At 43.1% G+C, this 14,313-nt stretch overlaps 1 protein-coding gene across 4 annotated transcripts in view; it reads right to left on the bottom strand.

Annotated features, from left to right (window-relative positions):
- Positions 1-13,830, bottom strand: part of tnpo1 (transportin 1) — a 172,831-nt gene extending 159,001 nt beyond the window's left edge. For 3 of the 4 annotated variants that reach the window (XM_070885929.1, XM_070885930.1, XM_070885933.1), the window contains exons 1-2: positions 13,735-13,830; positions 10,212-10,258 (exon numbers count right to left, since the gene is read on the bottom strand). In XM_070885929.1, the coding sequence (XP_070742030.1) occupies positions 10,212-10,258; positions 13,735-13,750 (63 nt within the window). In that variant the 5' untranslated portion in view covers positions 13,751-13,830. The remainder of the gene's footprint in view (positions 1-10,211; positions 10,259-13,734) is intronic. The other variant, XM_070885931.1, reaches the window with a different exon arrangement.
- Positions 13,831-14,313: the final 483 nt, after the last annotated feature.

Here is a 14,313-nt window from a genome sequence, read left to right as displayed (position 1 = left end):
AGTAAAAACTTTTACCGATATATAAAACAGAAGAGAGTGACTAAAGTAAATGTTGATCCCTTAGAAGATGAGAAGGGGGATTTATTAATGGGAAATGTGGAAATGGCTGAGACCTTAAACAATTATTTTGCTTCGGTCTTCACAGTGGAAGACACAAAAACCATGCCAAAAATTGCTGGTCACGGGAATGTGGGAAGGGAGGACCTTGAGACTATCACTAGGGAGGTAGTGCTGGACAGGCTAATGGGACTCAAGGTCGACAAGTCCCCTGGTCCTGATGAAATGCATCCCAGGGTATTAAAAGAGATGGCGGAAGTTATAGCAGATGCATTCGTTATAATCTACCAAAATTCTCTGGACTCTGGGGAGGTACCAGCGGATTGGAAAGCAGCTAATGTAACGCCTCTGTTTAAAAAAGGGGGCAGACAAAAGGCAGGTAACTATAGGCCGGTTAGTTTAACATCTGTAGTGGGGAAAATGCTTGAAGCTATTATTAAGGAAGAAATAGCGGGACATCTAGATAGGAATAGTGAAATCAAGCAGACGCAGCATGGATTCATGAAGGGGAAATCATGTTTAACTAATTTAATGGAATTCTTTGAGGATATAATGAGCATGGTGGATAGAGGTGTACCGATGGATGTGGTGTATTTAGATTTCCTAAAGGCATTCGATAAGGTGCCACACAAAAGGTTACTGCAGAAGATAAAGGTACACGGAGTCAGAGGAAATGTATTAGAATGGATAGAGAATTGGCTGGCTAACAGAAAGCAGAGAGTCGGGATAGATGGGTCCTTTTCGGGTTGGAAATCGGTGGTTAGTGGTGTGCCACAGGGATCGGTGCTGGGACCACAACTGTTTACAATATACATAGATGACCTGGAAGAGGGGAGAGAGTGTAGTGTAACAAAATTTGCAGATGACACAAAGATTAGTGGGAAAGCAGGTTGTGTAGAGGACACAGAGAGGCTGCAAAGAGATTTAGATAGGTTAAGCGAATGGGCTACGGTTTGGCAGATGGAATACAATGTCAGAAAATGTGAGGTCATCCACCTTGGGGGGAAAAAAAAAAACAGTAAAAGGGAATATTATTTGAATGGGGAGAAATTACAACATGCTGCAGTGCAGAGGGACCTGGGGGTCCTTGTGCATGAATCCCAAAAAGTTAGTTTGCAGGTAATCAGGAAGGCGAATGGAATGCTGGCCTTCATTGCGAGGGATGGAGTACAAAAGCAGGGAGGTCCTGCTGCAACTGTACAGAGTATTGGTGAGGCCGCACCTGGAGTACTGCGTGCAGTTTTGGTCACCTTACTTAAGGAAGGATATACTAGCCTTGGAGAGGGTACAGAGATGATTCACTAAGCTGATTCCGGAGATGAGGGTGTTACCTTATGATGATAGATTAAGTAGACTTGGTCTTTACTCGTTGGAGTTCAGAGGATGAGGGGTGATCTTATAGAAACATTTAAAATAATGAAAGGGATAGACAAGATAGAGGCAGAGAGGTTGTTTCCACTGGTCGGGGAGACTAGAACTAGGGGGCACAGCCTCAAAATACGGGGGAGCCAATTTAAAACCGAGTTGAGAGGGAATTTCTTCTCCCAGAGGGTTGTGAATCTGTGGAATTCTCTGCCCAAGGAAGCAGTTGAGGCTAGCTCATTGAATGTATTCAAATCACAGATAGATAGATTTTTAACCAATAAGGGAATTAAGGGTTATGGGGAGCGGGAAAGTAAGTGGAGCTGAGTCCACGGCCAGATCAGCCATGATCTTTTTGAATGGCGGAGCAGGCTCGAGGGGCTAGATGGCCTACTCCTGTTCCTAATTCTTGTGTTCTTATGTATGTTATGGGGAGCAGGCAGGGAAGTGGAGCTGAGTCCATGATTAGATCAGCCACGATCTTATTGAATAGCGGAGCAGGCTGGAGGGACCGCATGGCCTACTCCTGTTCCTATTTCTTATGTTCTTATGTTAGGCCACAGCTGGAGTACTGCGTGCAGTTCTGGTCGCTGTATTATAGGAAGGACGTGATTGCACTAGAAAGGGTGCAGAGGAGATTTACTAGGATGCTGCCTGGAATGGAGAATCTTAGTTATGGAGGACAGACTGGATAGGCTGGGTTTGTTCCCATTGGAACAGAGGACGTTGAGAGAAGACCTCATTGAGGGGCACAAAATATTGAGGGCCTGGGCATAGTGGATAGTAAGGGCCTATTTCCATTGGTGGAGGGGTCTATTACGAGGGGGCATAGTTTTAAGGTGATTGGTGGAAGGTTTAGAGGGGATTTGACGGGGACTTCTTTACGCAGAGGGTTGTGGGGATCTGGAACTCACTGCCTGGAAGAGTGGTGGATACAGAATCCCTCACCACTTTTAAGAGATGGCTGGATGGGCACTTAAAGTGCAGTACCCTGCAGGATTACGGACCTAGAGCTGGTAATTGGGATTAGAAACATTGAAAATAGGTGCAGGAGTTGGCCATTCAGCCCTTCGCGCCTGCACCACCACTCAATAAGTTCATGGCTGATCATTCCCTCAGTACCCCTTTCCTGCTTTCTCTCCATACCCCTTGATTCCCCTAGACGTAAGGGCCATATCTAACTCCCTCTTGAATATATCCAATGAACTGGCATCAACAACTCTCTGTGGCAGGGAATTCCACAGGTTAACAACTCTCTGAGTGAAGAAGTTTCTCCTCATCTCAGTCCTAAGTGGCCTACCCCTTATCCTAAGACTGTGTCCCCGGTTCTGGACTTCCCTAACAACGGGAACATTCTTCCCGCATCTAACTTGTCCAATCCCGTCAGAATCTTATGTTTCTATGAGACCCCCTCTCATCCTTCTAAACTCCAGTGAATACAGGCCCAGTCGATCCAGTCTCCTCATATGTCAGTCCAGCCATCCCGGGAATCAATCTGGTGAACCTTCGCTGCACTCCCTCAATAGCAAGAACATCCTTCCTCAGATTAGGAGACCAAAACTGAACACAATATTAAAGGTGAGGCCTCACCTGTGAATGTTTAAAAATGTATAGAGACATTGAAGTTGAGAACGTGGGAATTGTATAGGGACAGTATAAGCTAACAAAGAATTCATGGAGGAATAGCCATGACATCTGACTCGAGACTGCGAAATGTTACAACACTAACACGTATTGAAACAAAACCCACAGCTTGCAGAAAAACCTCAAGGTCTTAATGTTTCAGGTTAATAACCTGATTTAATAACAGAAGGTCTTTGTTTAAAATCAGACCATACTTAGGTCAGCTTATGAGTGGACAAAGGGAAAGAGGGATCAAAAGAGATAGGCTGAACTAGGATGTCACTCTCGCCCTATCTTGTTATCTTTTGCCGAAAATGTATAACCATCGTCCCTTTACAATGTAACGTCACTTTGTCCGTAGGAAGTGGGTGCGTTCGAACAGACTTGCATTCCTTCTGTCTGATAAGGTCCCCGATCGGGATTTGCTTTTTAAATAAAAGCTTGCTTTGTTTAAAGCACAAACGGTATTCGTTTCAGTAATTTTGCTGAACCAGATTGAGGTAAAAGAATCCAGAAATCAACACAAGGCCCTGTTAAGCTGCAGTAAGACCTCCCTGCTCCTCTACTCAAATCCCCGAGCTATGAAGGCCAACATACCATTTACCTTCTTTACAGCCTGCTGTACCTGCATGCCAACTTTCAATGACTGATGAACCATGACACCAGGTCTCGTTGCACTTTCCCTTTTCCTATCTGCCGCCATTCAGATAATATTCTGCCTTCGTGTTTTTACCCCCAAAGTGGATAACCTCACATTTATCCACATTATACTGCATCTGCCATGCATTTGCCCACTTATCTAACCTGTCCAAGCCAGCCTGTAGCCTCTTAGCGTCCTCCTCGCAGCTCACCGCCACCCAATTTAGTGTCATCTGCAAACTTGGAAATATTACATTCAATTCCTTCATCTAAAATCATTAAATTAGACTGGATGACCTTTGTTGGACAGCGCAGATATAATGAAGAGGGCGCCACGCTGGATCACATGCTCGACGACAGCAAGTTGTCATTCAAAATCCCGCGAAAAGTCTGGGGTAGCTGTCATTCCTTCGCCGCTAACAGCAAAATCTGGGCCAATTGCCCACAACATGGGTTCAATGCGAAAATAGAAAAGGATAATGAAATCAGAAATAAGGGTACTGGAATAGAAATAGGAAACATTCAATGAGATTAGACATCTATAAAGTTAGCAAACAGAATAGTGGATCAGCAGTTGGAAACTTTAAGAGTATAGATTCTGCAAGGTGAAAAGAAATGTCAAAGGATAGCTTTCTGTGAATAAATTGGTTGCAACTAAACTGAAAATTAAGAGGATGATAAAACTGGGGCTAGCAATCCTGAAGAAAATCACAACGAATATAGAAAATGTAGTGGGGAGATGAAAAGGGATTTTAGAAGCCCCAAAAGGGAATATGACAAAAGGCAGTTAGCACAATCTACTCTTGATTTCAAGTTGCCCGATTCAGGTTTCTCAGCAATTTGTCGACATTCCTTAATTAAATTTTATTTAGCACAAAAAATAACTTATAATTATCAGAAATAAACTGTATAAAAAGGAAATAGTAATGGCATTTATAACATATTAAAAGTAAAAGAAAGAGTAGTTGAGTTGGTAGGATTGCACTGGGAAGTAGTTGGAAATCCAGTTGTGGAGATAATTTCCCAATTGTTCTATTTTCATGTCAGTTAATTTACCCCACTTCATTTTGCAGAATTAAGTCAAGCAATGCTTCTTTCCTTATCGGCCTAGAGACATACTGATCCAGAAAGTAGTCTTGGATGAAGAGAATTCCCCATTTACGTTTATCCAAGTCTATCTTGGGATAATTAAAATGTCATATTATTGTCCTGCAAAATGCAGCTCTCAACAAAAAAAAGACAGCAAATGTGCACAAACAGAAGTATTTAATCTATTCTCGGCAGATATCAAACCACCCATTATATAAAATATGGACAGAACATATAACTTTTTATGAATTACATCATCCACCCTTTAACCCCTCTTTACTTGAAAGCTACACTTGGTTCTAACTCATGTGCAACACCATGGGAAATCAACCAATAACGTGTCAAAAATCTTACTTGTATGTGCACGTGTCAACTTTCCATTATAGTGGGTAAAATGATGGAATCAATTATTAAGGATGTCATAGCAGTGCATTTGGAAAGAGGTGACATGATAGGTCCAAGTCAGCATGGATTTGTGAAAGGGAAATCATGCTTGACAAATCTTCTGGAATTTTTTGAGGATGTTTCCAGTAGAGTGGATAAGGGAGAACCAGTTGATGTGGTATATTTGGACTTTCAGAAGGCGTTCGACAAGGTCCCACACAAGAGATTGATGTGCAAAGTTAGAGCACATGGGATTGGGGGTAGTGTACTGACATGGATTGAGAACTGGTTGTCAGACAGGAAGCAAAGAGTAGGAGTAAATGGGTACTTTTCAGAATGGCAGGCAGTGACTAGTGGGGTACCGCAAGGTTCTGTGCTGGGGCCCCAGCTATTTACACTGTACATTAATGATTTAGATGAGGGGATTAAATGTAGTATCTCCAAATTTGCGGATGACACTAAGTTGGGTGGCAGTGTGAGCTGCGAGGAGGATGCTGTGAGGCTGCAGAGCGACTTGGATAGGTTAGGTGAGTGGGCAAATGCATGGCAGATGAAGTATAATGTGGATAAATGTGAGGTTATCCACTTTGGTGGTAAAAACAGAGAGACAGACTATTATCTGAATGGTGACAGATTAGGAAAAGGGGAGGTGCAAAGAGACCTGGGTGTCATGGTACATCAGTCATTGAAGGTTGGCATGCAGGTGCAGCAGGCGGTTAAGAAAGCAAATGGCATGTTGGCCTTCATAGCAAGGGGATTTGAGTACAGGGGCAGGGAGGTGTTGCTACAGTTGTACAGGGCATTGGTGAGGCCACACCTGGAGTATTGTGTACAGTTTTGGTCTCCTAACCTGAGGAAGGACATTCTTGCTATTGAGGGAGTGCAGCGAAGGTTCACCAGACTGATTCCCGGGATGGCGGGACTGACCTATCAAGAAAGACTGGATCAACTGGGCTTGTATTCACTGGAGTTCAGAAGAATGAGAGGGGACCTCATAGAAACATATAAAATTCTGACGGGGTTAGACAGGTTAGATGCAGGAAGAATGTTCCCAATGTTGGGGAAGTCCAGAACCAGGGGTCACAGTCTAAGGATAAGGGGTAAGCCATTTAGGACCGAGATGCGGAGGAACTTCTTCACCCAGAGAGTGGTGAACCTGTGGAATTCTCTACCACAGAAAGTTGTTGAGGCCAATTCACTAAATATATTCAAAAAGGAGTTAGATGAGGTCCTTACTGCTAGGGGGATCAAGGGGTATGGCGAGAAAGCAGGAATGGGGTACTGAAGTTGAATGTTCAGCCATGAACTCATTGAATGGCGGTGCAGGCTAGAAGGGCCGAATGGCCTACTCCTGCACCTATTTTCTATGTTTCTATGTTATTCTAGTGTCCACACTTACTATGGAAACTGCCCATCAGCTCCTCAGCCTGTACGGCACAAAATCTCCAAAATTCTAACCAACTATTTACTTCTCTGCTTCCCAAATTCCTCCAAGTTTTATTATTTAACTATCAATACCAGCAAATCCAAGTATTATATAGAAATCTTCTTAGGCAGTCCCTCGGAGTCAAGGATGACTTGCTTCCACACTAATACGAGTTCTCAGGTGACTGATGAGACCAATGTGAGATCTACAGTCTCAGTCACAGATGGGGCAGGTGGTGGTTGAAGGGATGGGTGGGTGGGATGCTTGGGTTGTCGTGTGTTCTTTCCGCTGTTTTCGTCGGGAGCACGCGGAAGCCAAGCACAGAGACTCAAGATGTTAAACGCCTTCCCGGATGCTTCTCCTCCACTTTGAGCAGTCATGGGCCAGGGATCGATAGGGATGTTGCATTTTTCCAAGGAGGCTTTGAGGGTGTCCTTGAAGCATTTCCTCTGCCCACCTGGGGCTCGCCTGCCGTGTCAGAGCTCTGAATGGAGCTCTTGTTATGGGAGTCTAGTATTGGGCATGCGAACGATGTGGCCCATTCATCGGAGCTGATCGAGTGTGGTCGCTGGGGACGTTGGTGCGCCTATCCTACCAATGGATTTGCAGGATCTTGCGGAGGCAGGGTTGGTAGTACTTCTCCAGTGCTTTGAAGTACCTGCTGTACACAGTCCACAACCATAGTCGAAGTGAGTGACAAGATGCAACATTTAGGAAGAAAATTGAGATTTGGAAAACTGGACTGAGCAATGGAGTTTCAGGTGTTCCTGCTACTGACTGAGTTTCTGGATAGAAACAGTTGAGAGAGTAAAAGAAAGGATCATTGTTCATCTTGCAACGTTGGCAGAGTACTTCAGTGTTTATTTTGAAAATATCAACAGTGATAAGTACGATTGGGTTGGAGATTCATTTTCTACATTTGCTACGTCATCTTGTTGCCTAAGTGGAAAAACAGAAGAGGAGCTGGTGGAAATATCCTGTGGTCACTCGCTGAAAATGAGTTTTAGGAACAAACACCTTCCCATTTTTGGCCATCTGTTGTTGCGGAGTTCCCAGAATTGGAAAAAGAAGCAATGAAAATGTTGCTACCTTTTCCAACAACATACATTTGTGAAACATTGGGCCGAAAATTACGGCCTCGCCGGTACGTACGATGTGCGCACGCACCCAAAGAGGCCTCGCAAAAGCTGGTTCTCGGTTCGCGATGCGCATGCGTCGAGAATTGGTTTTTGCGATCTGTCAAAATTTGACAGCTCCAAAGCATCCCAGCAGAGATTGGCTATTTGGCAATCGAATGTCCTTCAAACTCTTACACTAGTAAAACTAGGCTTTTACCAGGTGTAAGAGTTTTAAAACATAGTAAAATGTAATTTAATCATTCATTTTTATATTGAAACCCGTCTATTAAGGCAAGTTTATTTTTAACCCTATTAAAACAAAAACATTTAATTACATGTAGTTTCAATTAATTTTAAATATGCAAGGTGTTTTTTTTTAAAGTTATTGCGTTGTGTTTCTTGTTTTAGGGGGCTATTCGCATTTGATAGTAATGGGAGCTCGTAAATGAGAATACTACATTGTGATGGGTGGCCCAGGCTCACGTGATTCCAGGATACGAATACGTACCTGGTGGACATGTTCCCGTGCGCTGCACAGCAAATGGAGGCCTCCGACCAGAATCTTACGTTCTTACGGGACCACCAAATATTTTCGTAGATTTTTTTTTTTGAGTCGGAGGCGTTCATCCGAAGCAAGCCTCCAACCGCAATTTTCCCTCCCTTATTTTCTACTATGGCAACAAAGACGACAAACTACAGGTTCTGTCTGTACGTCGAGAATAATGTTCGAGCGTCATTGTCAAACATCACACCAAGGATAGAGAGACTCTGCAGTGAAAAGTAGGCACACCTATCTCACTATACGTTAATACCTGTTTTCTTAAAAGCATTATTAAAGCACTCTCTACATGCAGCACTTTCATATTGTTATTATATAGCATTATAATTTAGATTGGGGGGGGGGGGGGGGGTCATCTGCGATTACTAATCCATTTGAAAAGGGATCCTTCAACCAAAACAGTTAGCGAACCACTGGGCTAGATGTATCGAAGGTGTTCCCCAACCTGAAAACAGTTACAGGTACAACATCTGAAATCCGGATCCTCGGGACCAAGTCCGTGCCAATTTTGTGGTTTTTCTAGGATTTCACACAAGGAAATCAATAGTCTGAAATCCGGAATCCTCGAGACTGAATCCATGCCTAATTTTGGGTTTTACCAGATTTCGGACCTCGCCGCGGACCGAATCCATGCCAGATTTTGTGTTTTGCCGGATTTCAAATCTCGCCGTCCACCACAATATCCGGTTTTCGAAAGTCCGGATTCGGGACGTTGCACCTGTACTATGTTGTTGCGATGTGACTAAAGGCTCTGTGCATGCTTTAGTAGCTAATGATTTCCAATCAGCTAAAGTTGACTAGAAAGTGACACAATGACTCAGCTGTTGTGGTTGAGATCGCAGGTTGCAGGCTTCACCTTGCATGAAAAACTGTTGTTTCAGCCAACTCTGTAGTTCATAAGAATCAAGAATTGTGCAGTGCAGATCACTGGAGTGACTAAAGTTTATGGTGGGTATTCACAAGGAACAGGGTACAGTGGCCTAGTGGTTATGGTACTCGCGAGCAACCCAGAGGTCATGAATTCAAATCCCACTAAGGCAAGCTGTGAAATCTGGTAGCTGCCACCTGATTCATAATGTTCTTCAAGAAAGTGACCTGCCACCCCTACTCTGTTTGGCATGCAGTGACTCCAATCCCACATTCGGTGGTTGATCAATGCCTTCAGGGTTCTCCCGTACATCCCAAAAATACGTTTTTAAAGTATAAGCTGTCATGCAATCATCAAGTACGAGAACCCTTCCACACCCCAGTCAAGCAGAGAGCTAACAGTACAGCAAGCTCTCCCCCAGCACCACCAACTAGGAGCTGGGATCAATCTTAACCCCTTCAGTGAGCAGATAATCACACCTTGGGTAAATGTAGGCTGCCCCTGCCAAGCAGCAAGTCAAGAAACCAACCTCTACCACCATCATTGACAAGAAAAAACAGACATCGGCGAGGGACAGGCATGTCAACTTTTCTCCACCAACTCCTATTCCCCCTTCCCCATCTTCTCCATTTCTCCTCCCCCCTCTTACCTTGCTTGATCCAACTATTGCATTTGGTGTTGATTCCAAGACAGGAGAGCAATTAGTCAAGTCAAATTTCTCTGACATCATCGGACCTAATGATTCACATTAAAACGCATACAGAAACCAGTAAACCAGATATAAAAATTATGCCTCCAATATTTGGAATAATCTATCAGCCACCAAGTCCTATCATAAATCCTCTATTTCAGTGGTCAAGTCATGCAGCATGCATCACAGGTGGGTACAAGGTTGATGTGACAACACGCAACAAAAAAATATCTATTCTAGAAATCCACCAGCGAATGGTAATTGTAAGATTGGACATTTATTGAAACAAGACCAACATAAATCCAAAGCTGCACTTGAATTAAAAAAATGCAGGATTAAAATGTCTTAAATTTATTTTCTTTTAGCAAATTATCCAGTAAATGGGAAAAACTTACAGCTACTTCTTGCAGTCCGATCATAAGAGAAAGTACTGGCAACAGAGCTAAATCACACAGAACACATACAGTAGATTAGGATGCTTAAATACAAGTATGAGAAAATTAGCCAAAAAAAGACTTTCTAGAAGCACATTAGCTGTAAGAGAATACTCAAAGTAGGGATAGGACCACTAAATAGATGAAGCAAGCAGACTTGAGAAGTTAGGACTTTTTTCCATTAGCCAAAAAGGTTAATAGGTGAATTGAATGAAGTCTTATGGAACAGTTATGATAATGTTGTAAGATAAATAAGAATATATTGTATCCACTGGTCAGGGAGATGCAATGGGGACACTATTTTAAGATAGCCACAAATATATATAATATATTTTTTAAATTTATTCTTGGATGTGGGCATCGCTGACAAGGCCAGCATTTATTGCTCATCCCTAATTGCCCTTGAGAAGGTGATGGTGATCCGCCTCTTCAACCGCTGCAGTCCGTGTGGTGAAGGTACTCCCATAGTGCTGTTAGGGAGAGAGTTCCAGGGTTTTGACCCAGCGACTATGATGCAATAGTGATATATTTCCAAATCAGATGGATGTGTGACTTGGAGGGGAACTTGCAAGTGATGGTGTTCCCATGCGCCTGCTGCCCTTGTCCTTCTAGGTGGTAGAGGTCATGGTTTTGGGAGGCGCTATTGAAGAAGCCTTGACAAGTTGCTACAGTGCATCTTGTAGATGGCACAGACTGCAGCCACGGTGCACCGGTGGTGGAGGGAGTGAATGTTTAAGGTGGTGGATGAGGTGCCAATCAAGCAGCCTACTTTGTCCTGGATGGTGTCAAGCTTCTTGAGTGCTGTTGGAGCTGCACTCATCCAGGTAAGTGGAGAGTATTCCACCACACTCCTGATTTGTGTCTTGTAAATGGTGGAAAGGCTTTGGGGAATCAGGAGGTGAGACACTCGCCGCAGAACATCTAGCCTCTGACCCACTCTTTTTGCTACAGTATGTGTGTGGCTTGTCCAGTTAAGTTTCTGGTCAATTAAAGATTAGAAAAAAAATATTTACACAGAAAGCAGTCAGAATGTGTATTTCTCTTCCAAAAACTATTATGGAAACAGTCTACAAATTATTTGAAAATGGTATTAGATATTTGTTGCAGAATCACAACATCCATGATCCATCCCAGTGCCATCTTGGCATCACATAATTCGGGAGATTATAGGACATGTATCAACGAGGAAGGCCATGCAGCCCATCTTAGTTCTTACATCCAGAAAGACCCTACATTCCACTAATTGTAATATCTAATTGTTTCTTAAATGATTCAAAAGTTTTGACCTCCACTATGCTAGCTGGAAGTCCATTCCACATGTTGATCATTTTGTGCAAAGAACTTCCTGATATCGGTCTTATATTTGTCGTTTACTGGTTTGAACCCATGCCTCTTGTCCTACTCTCACAATGTAATTTAAAGTAAAATTCCTGATTTTTCCATCTTACATACCTCTATAAATCACCCCTCAAACACCTCCAGGCTGAAATGTCTTTTTATCATAACTCAGGTATTTTAATCTAGGTATTAATCTTATAGTTGTTCTCTGTACTGCCTCCAGCACTTGAATGTCTCCTTTATTTCTTGGTGACCAGAGCTGGACATAATGCAGTATGACCACTGCACTGTTCAGACTGACAGTGAATTGCTATGATTACTGTTTTGATTATGTAGTACATTTTATCAGCTTGGTTAATGGATGCTCTGCATTTGCTTGCATATCATGAGCACCGACTGACATTTCTACATATTTTTCAACTTCATTTAGCTATTCAACACCATTCATGGAGTATGGGTCATTCATTTTTTCTTCCCATGTGCAGTAATTAACACATAGTCTGTATTAAATTTCAGCTGGAATGTTGTGCCCACTTGCATATTTTGAACAACTCATTCTGTAATTTGAGCTACTTCTTCAGATCCCATTGCCCCTCCCAGTTTGGCATCATCTGCAGACTACTTGGCCTGGAGTTTGAGTCCAGGTCAGTGATGTAAATTAGACACAGCATGGTGAACAAATCTCCTGATCTGCCAGCATCTTACAGTGTCACTGACTATGATTGGCTAATATAATCTTAATTGAGCTTTGCCCATTTTACATCACCCCTAGCACCTCATTGAGAAGGTGAAGCCCAAGATTCTACCAAGGTTATCCACTTTGGTAGGAAGAATAAAAAAGCAAATTATTTAAATGGGGAGACGAAAAAGTGCTGCAATAGAGGGATCTGGGAGTACATGAAACACAAAAACTTAGCATGCAGGTACAGGAAGTAATTAGGAAGGAAAATGGAATGCTGGCCTTTATTGCAAGGGGGATGGAGTATATAAGTAGGGAAGTCTTGCTAAAACTGTATCGGGCATTGGTGAGACCACACCTGGACTACTGCGTACAGTTTTGGTCTTCTTATTTAAGGAGGGATATATTTGCATTGGAGGCAGTTCAGAGAAGGTTCACTAGGTTGATTCCTGAAATGGAGGAGTTGTCTTATGAAGAAAGGTTGGGCCATACTCATTGATGTTTAGAAGAATGAGAGGTGATCTTATTGAAATGTACAAGATTCTGAGGAGGCTGGACAGGGTAGATGCAGAGGATGTTTCCCCTCGTGGAGGAATCTAGAACTAGGGGGCTTAGTTTCAGAATAAGTTTAAAACAGAGATGAGGAGGAATTTCTTCTCTGAGGGTCGTGAATCTTTGGAATTCTCTACCCCAGAGAGCTGTTGAGGCTGGGTCATTGAGTATATTTAAGGTAGAGATAGACAGATTTTTGAACGGTAGAGGTGTTGAGGGTTATGGGGAGCAGGCAGGAAAATGGAGTTGAGGCCAAGACCAGATGAGCCATGATCTTATTGAATGGCGGAACAGACTCAAGGGGCTAAATGGCGACTCCTGCTCCTATTTCTTATGTTCTAAAATCTGGTTATGGATTTAGCAAAAAGTGGTAGGTAATGTAAATCATGCTCAGGCGATATACTATTGCTGCAGAAGTTAGCCACTGCGAGAGAAAAGGCTTTCCCCAAAATCTTTCCAAGAGAAACTGGATAGTGCCCCCCACCATCTTTTTTTTACCTTCTGTGACCTGAATGTGCCAGCTCTGTTTCTCTGGACCCACCAGATCACGATGCAACGCCCTCCCACACAAGCCAGTCTCCATCAGCATCTCTGTCCGGAAGGTCTCAGCATTACTAAAAATACCAAGGTCTCTTCCTCGCTCCTGTCAAACATGTGGATACTATGCTAGACTTTCGGACAGGAATAAGAGTTCATGCGTTTAAAATACCCAGTGAGAGAAAACTGACGAATATAGAGAGAAGCAGAGACATTCAATGTTGCACCCCGCTTCAAGCTGGCCGTGTGCTGGACCTTACTTAAAATAACGCGTCTCTGGGGAAAGGGATCTTTAGAAAGATATATTAAAACTACAATTTTATTCATCTCCGATTGTAACTATCGTCCAAATATTATAATAATCATAAAGAAACTTACGCTGTACGGCGAGCATTGGTTAGCGAGCGCACACTAACCCAAACCATCACAGTGTCCGGTGTAAGTGCACAAACAGCTCCCCGCGCCTAAAATGGCGCCCGGCGACCAACATGTCACGTGCAAGGAACCGGCAGCCTGATTGGTCAATGAGTGCTCAGGCGGTAACCAGGACAACATCCTGCAGCAATTTAAAAAAATCTCTATGGTAACAGACGAATGGATTGGTTGGCACAATGCAGGGAAGTGATTGACGAGCATATATTCTATCCCTGTCAAATGCACTTAAAATAAGACACACCAATATTTTGAGAACGATTTTAGTGCTCTTTCTCCGCGGACCCACTTAATCATAGAGTGGTTAAGACCCACGTCCTGTTAGAACATAAGAACACAAGAATTAGGAACAGGAGTAGGCCATCTAGCCCCTCGAGCCTGCTCCGCCATTTAACAAGATCATGGCTGATCTGGCCGTGGACTCAGCTCCACTTACCCGCCCGCTCCTTGTAACCCTTAATTCCCTTATTGGTTAAAAATCTATCTATCTGTGATTTGAATACATTCAATGAGCTAGCCTCAACT

This window comes from Pristiophorus japonicus, chromosome 1 (genome assembly GCF_044704955.1).
Source record: "Pristiophorus japonicus isolate sPriJap1 chromosome 1, sPriJap1.hap1, whole genome shotgun sequence".
Classification (NCBI taxonomy): domain Eukaryota; kingdom Metazoa; phylum Chordata; class Chondrichthyes; family Pristiophoridae; genus Pristiophorus; species Pristiophorus japonicus.
Note: the sequence above shows the minus strand (reverse complement) of the source record. Positions and strands in the feature narration are given on the sequence as shown.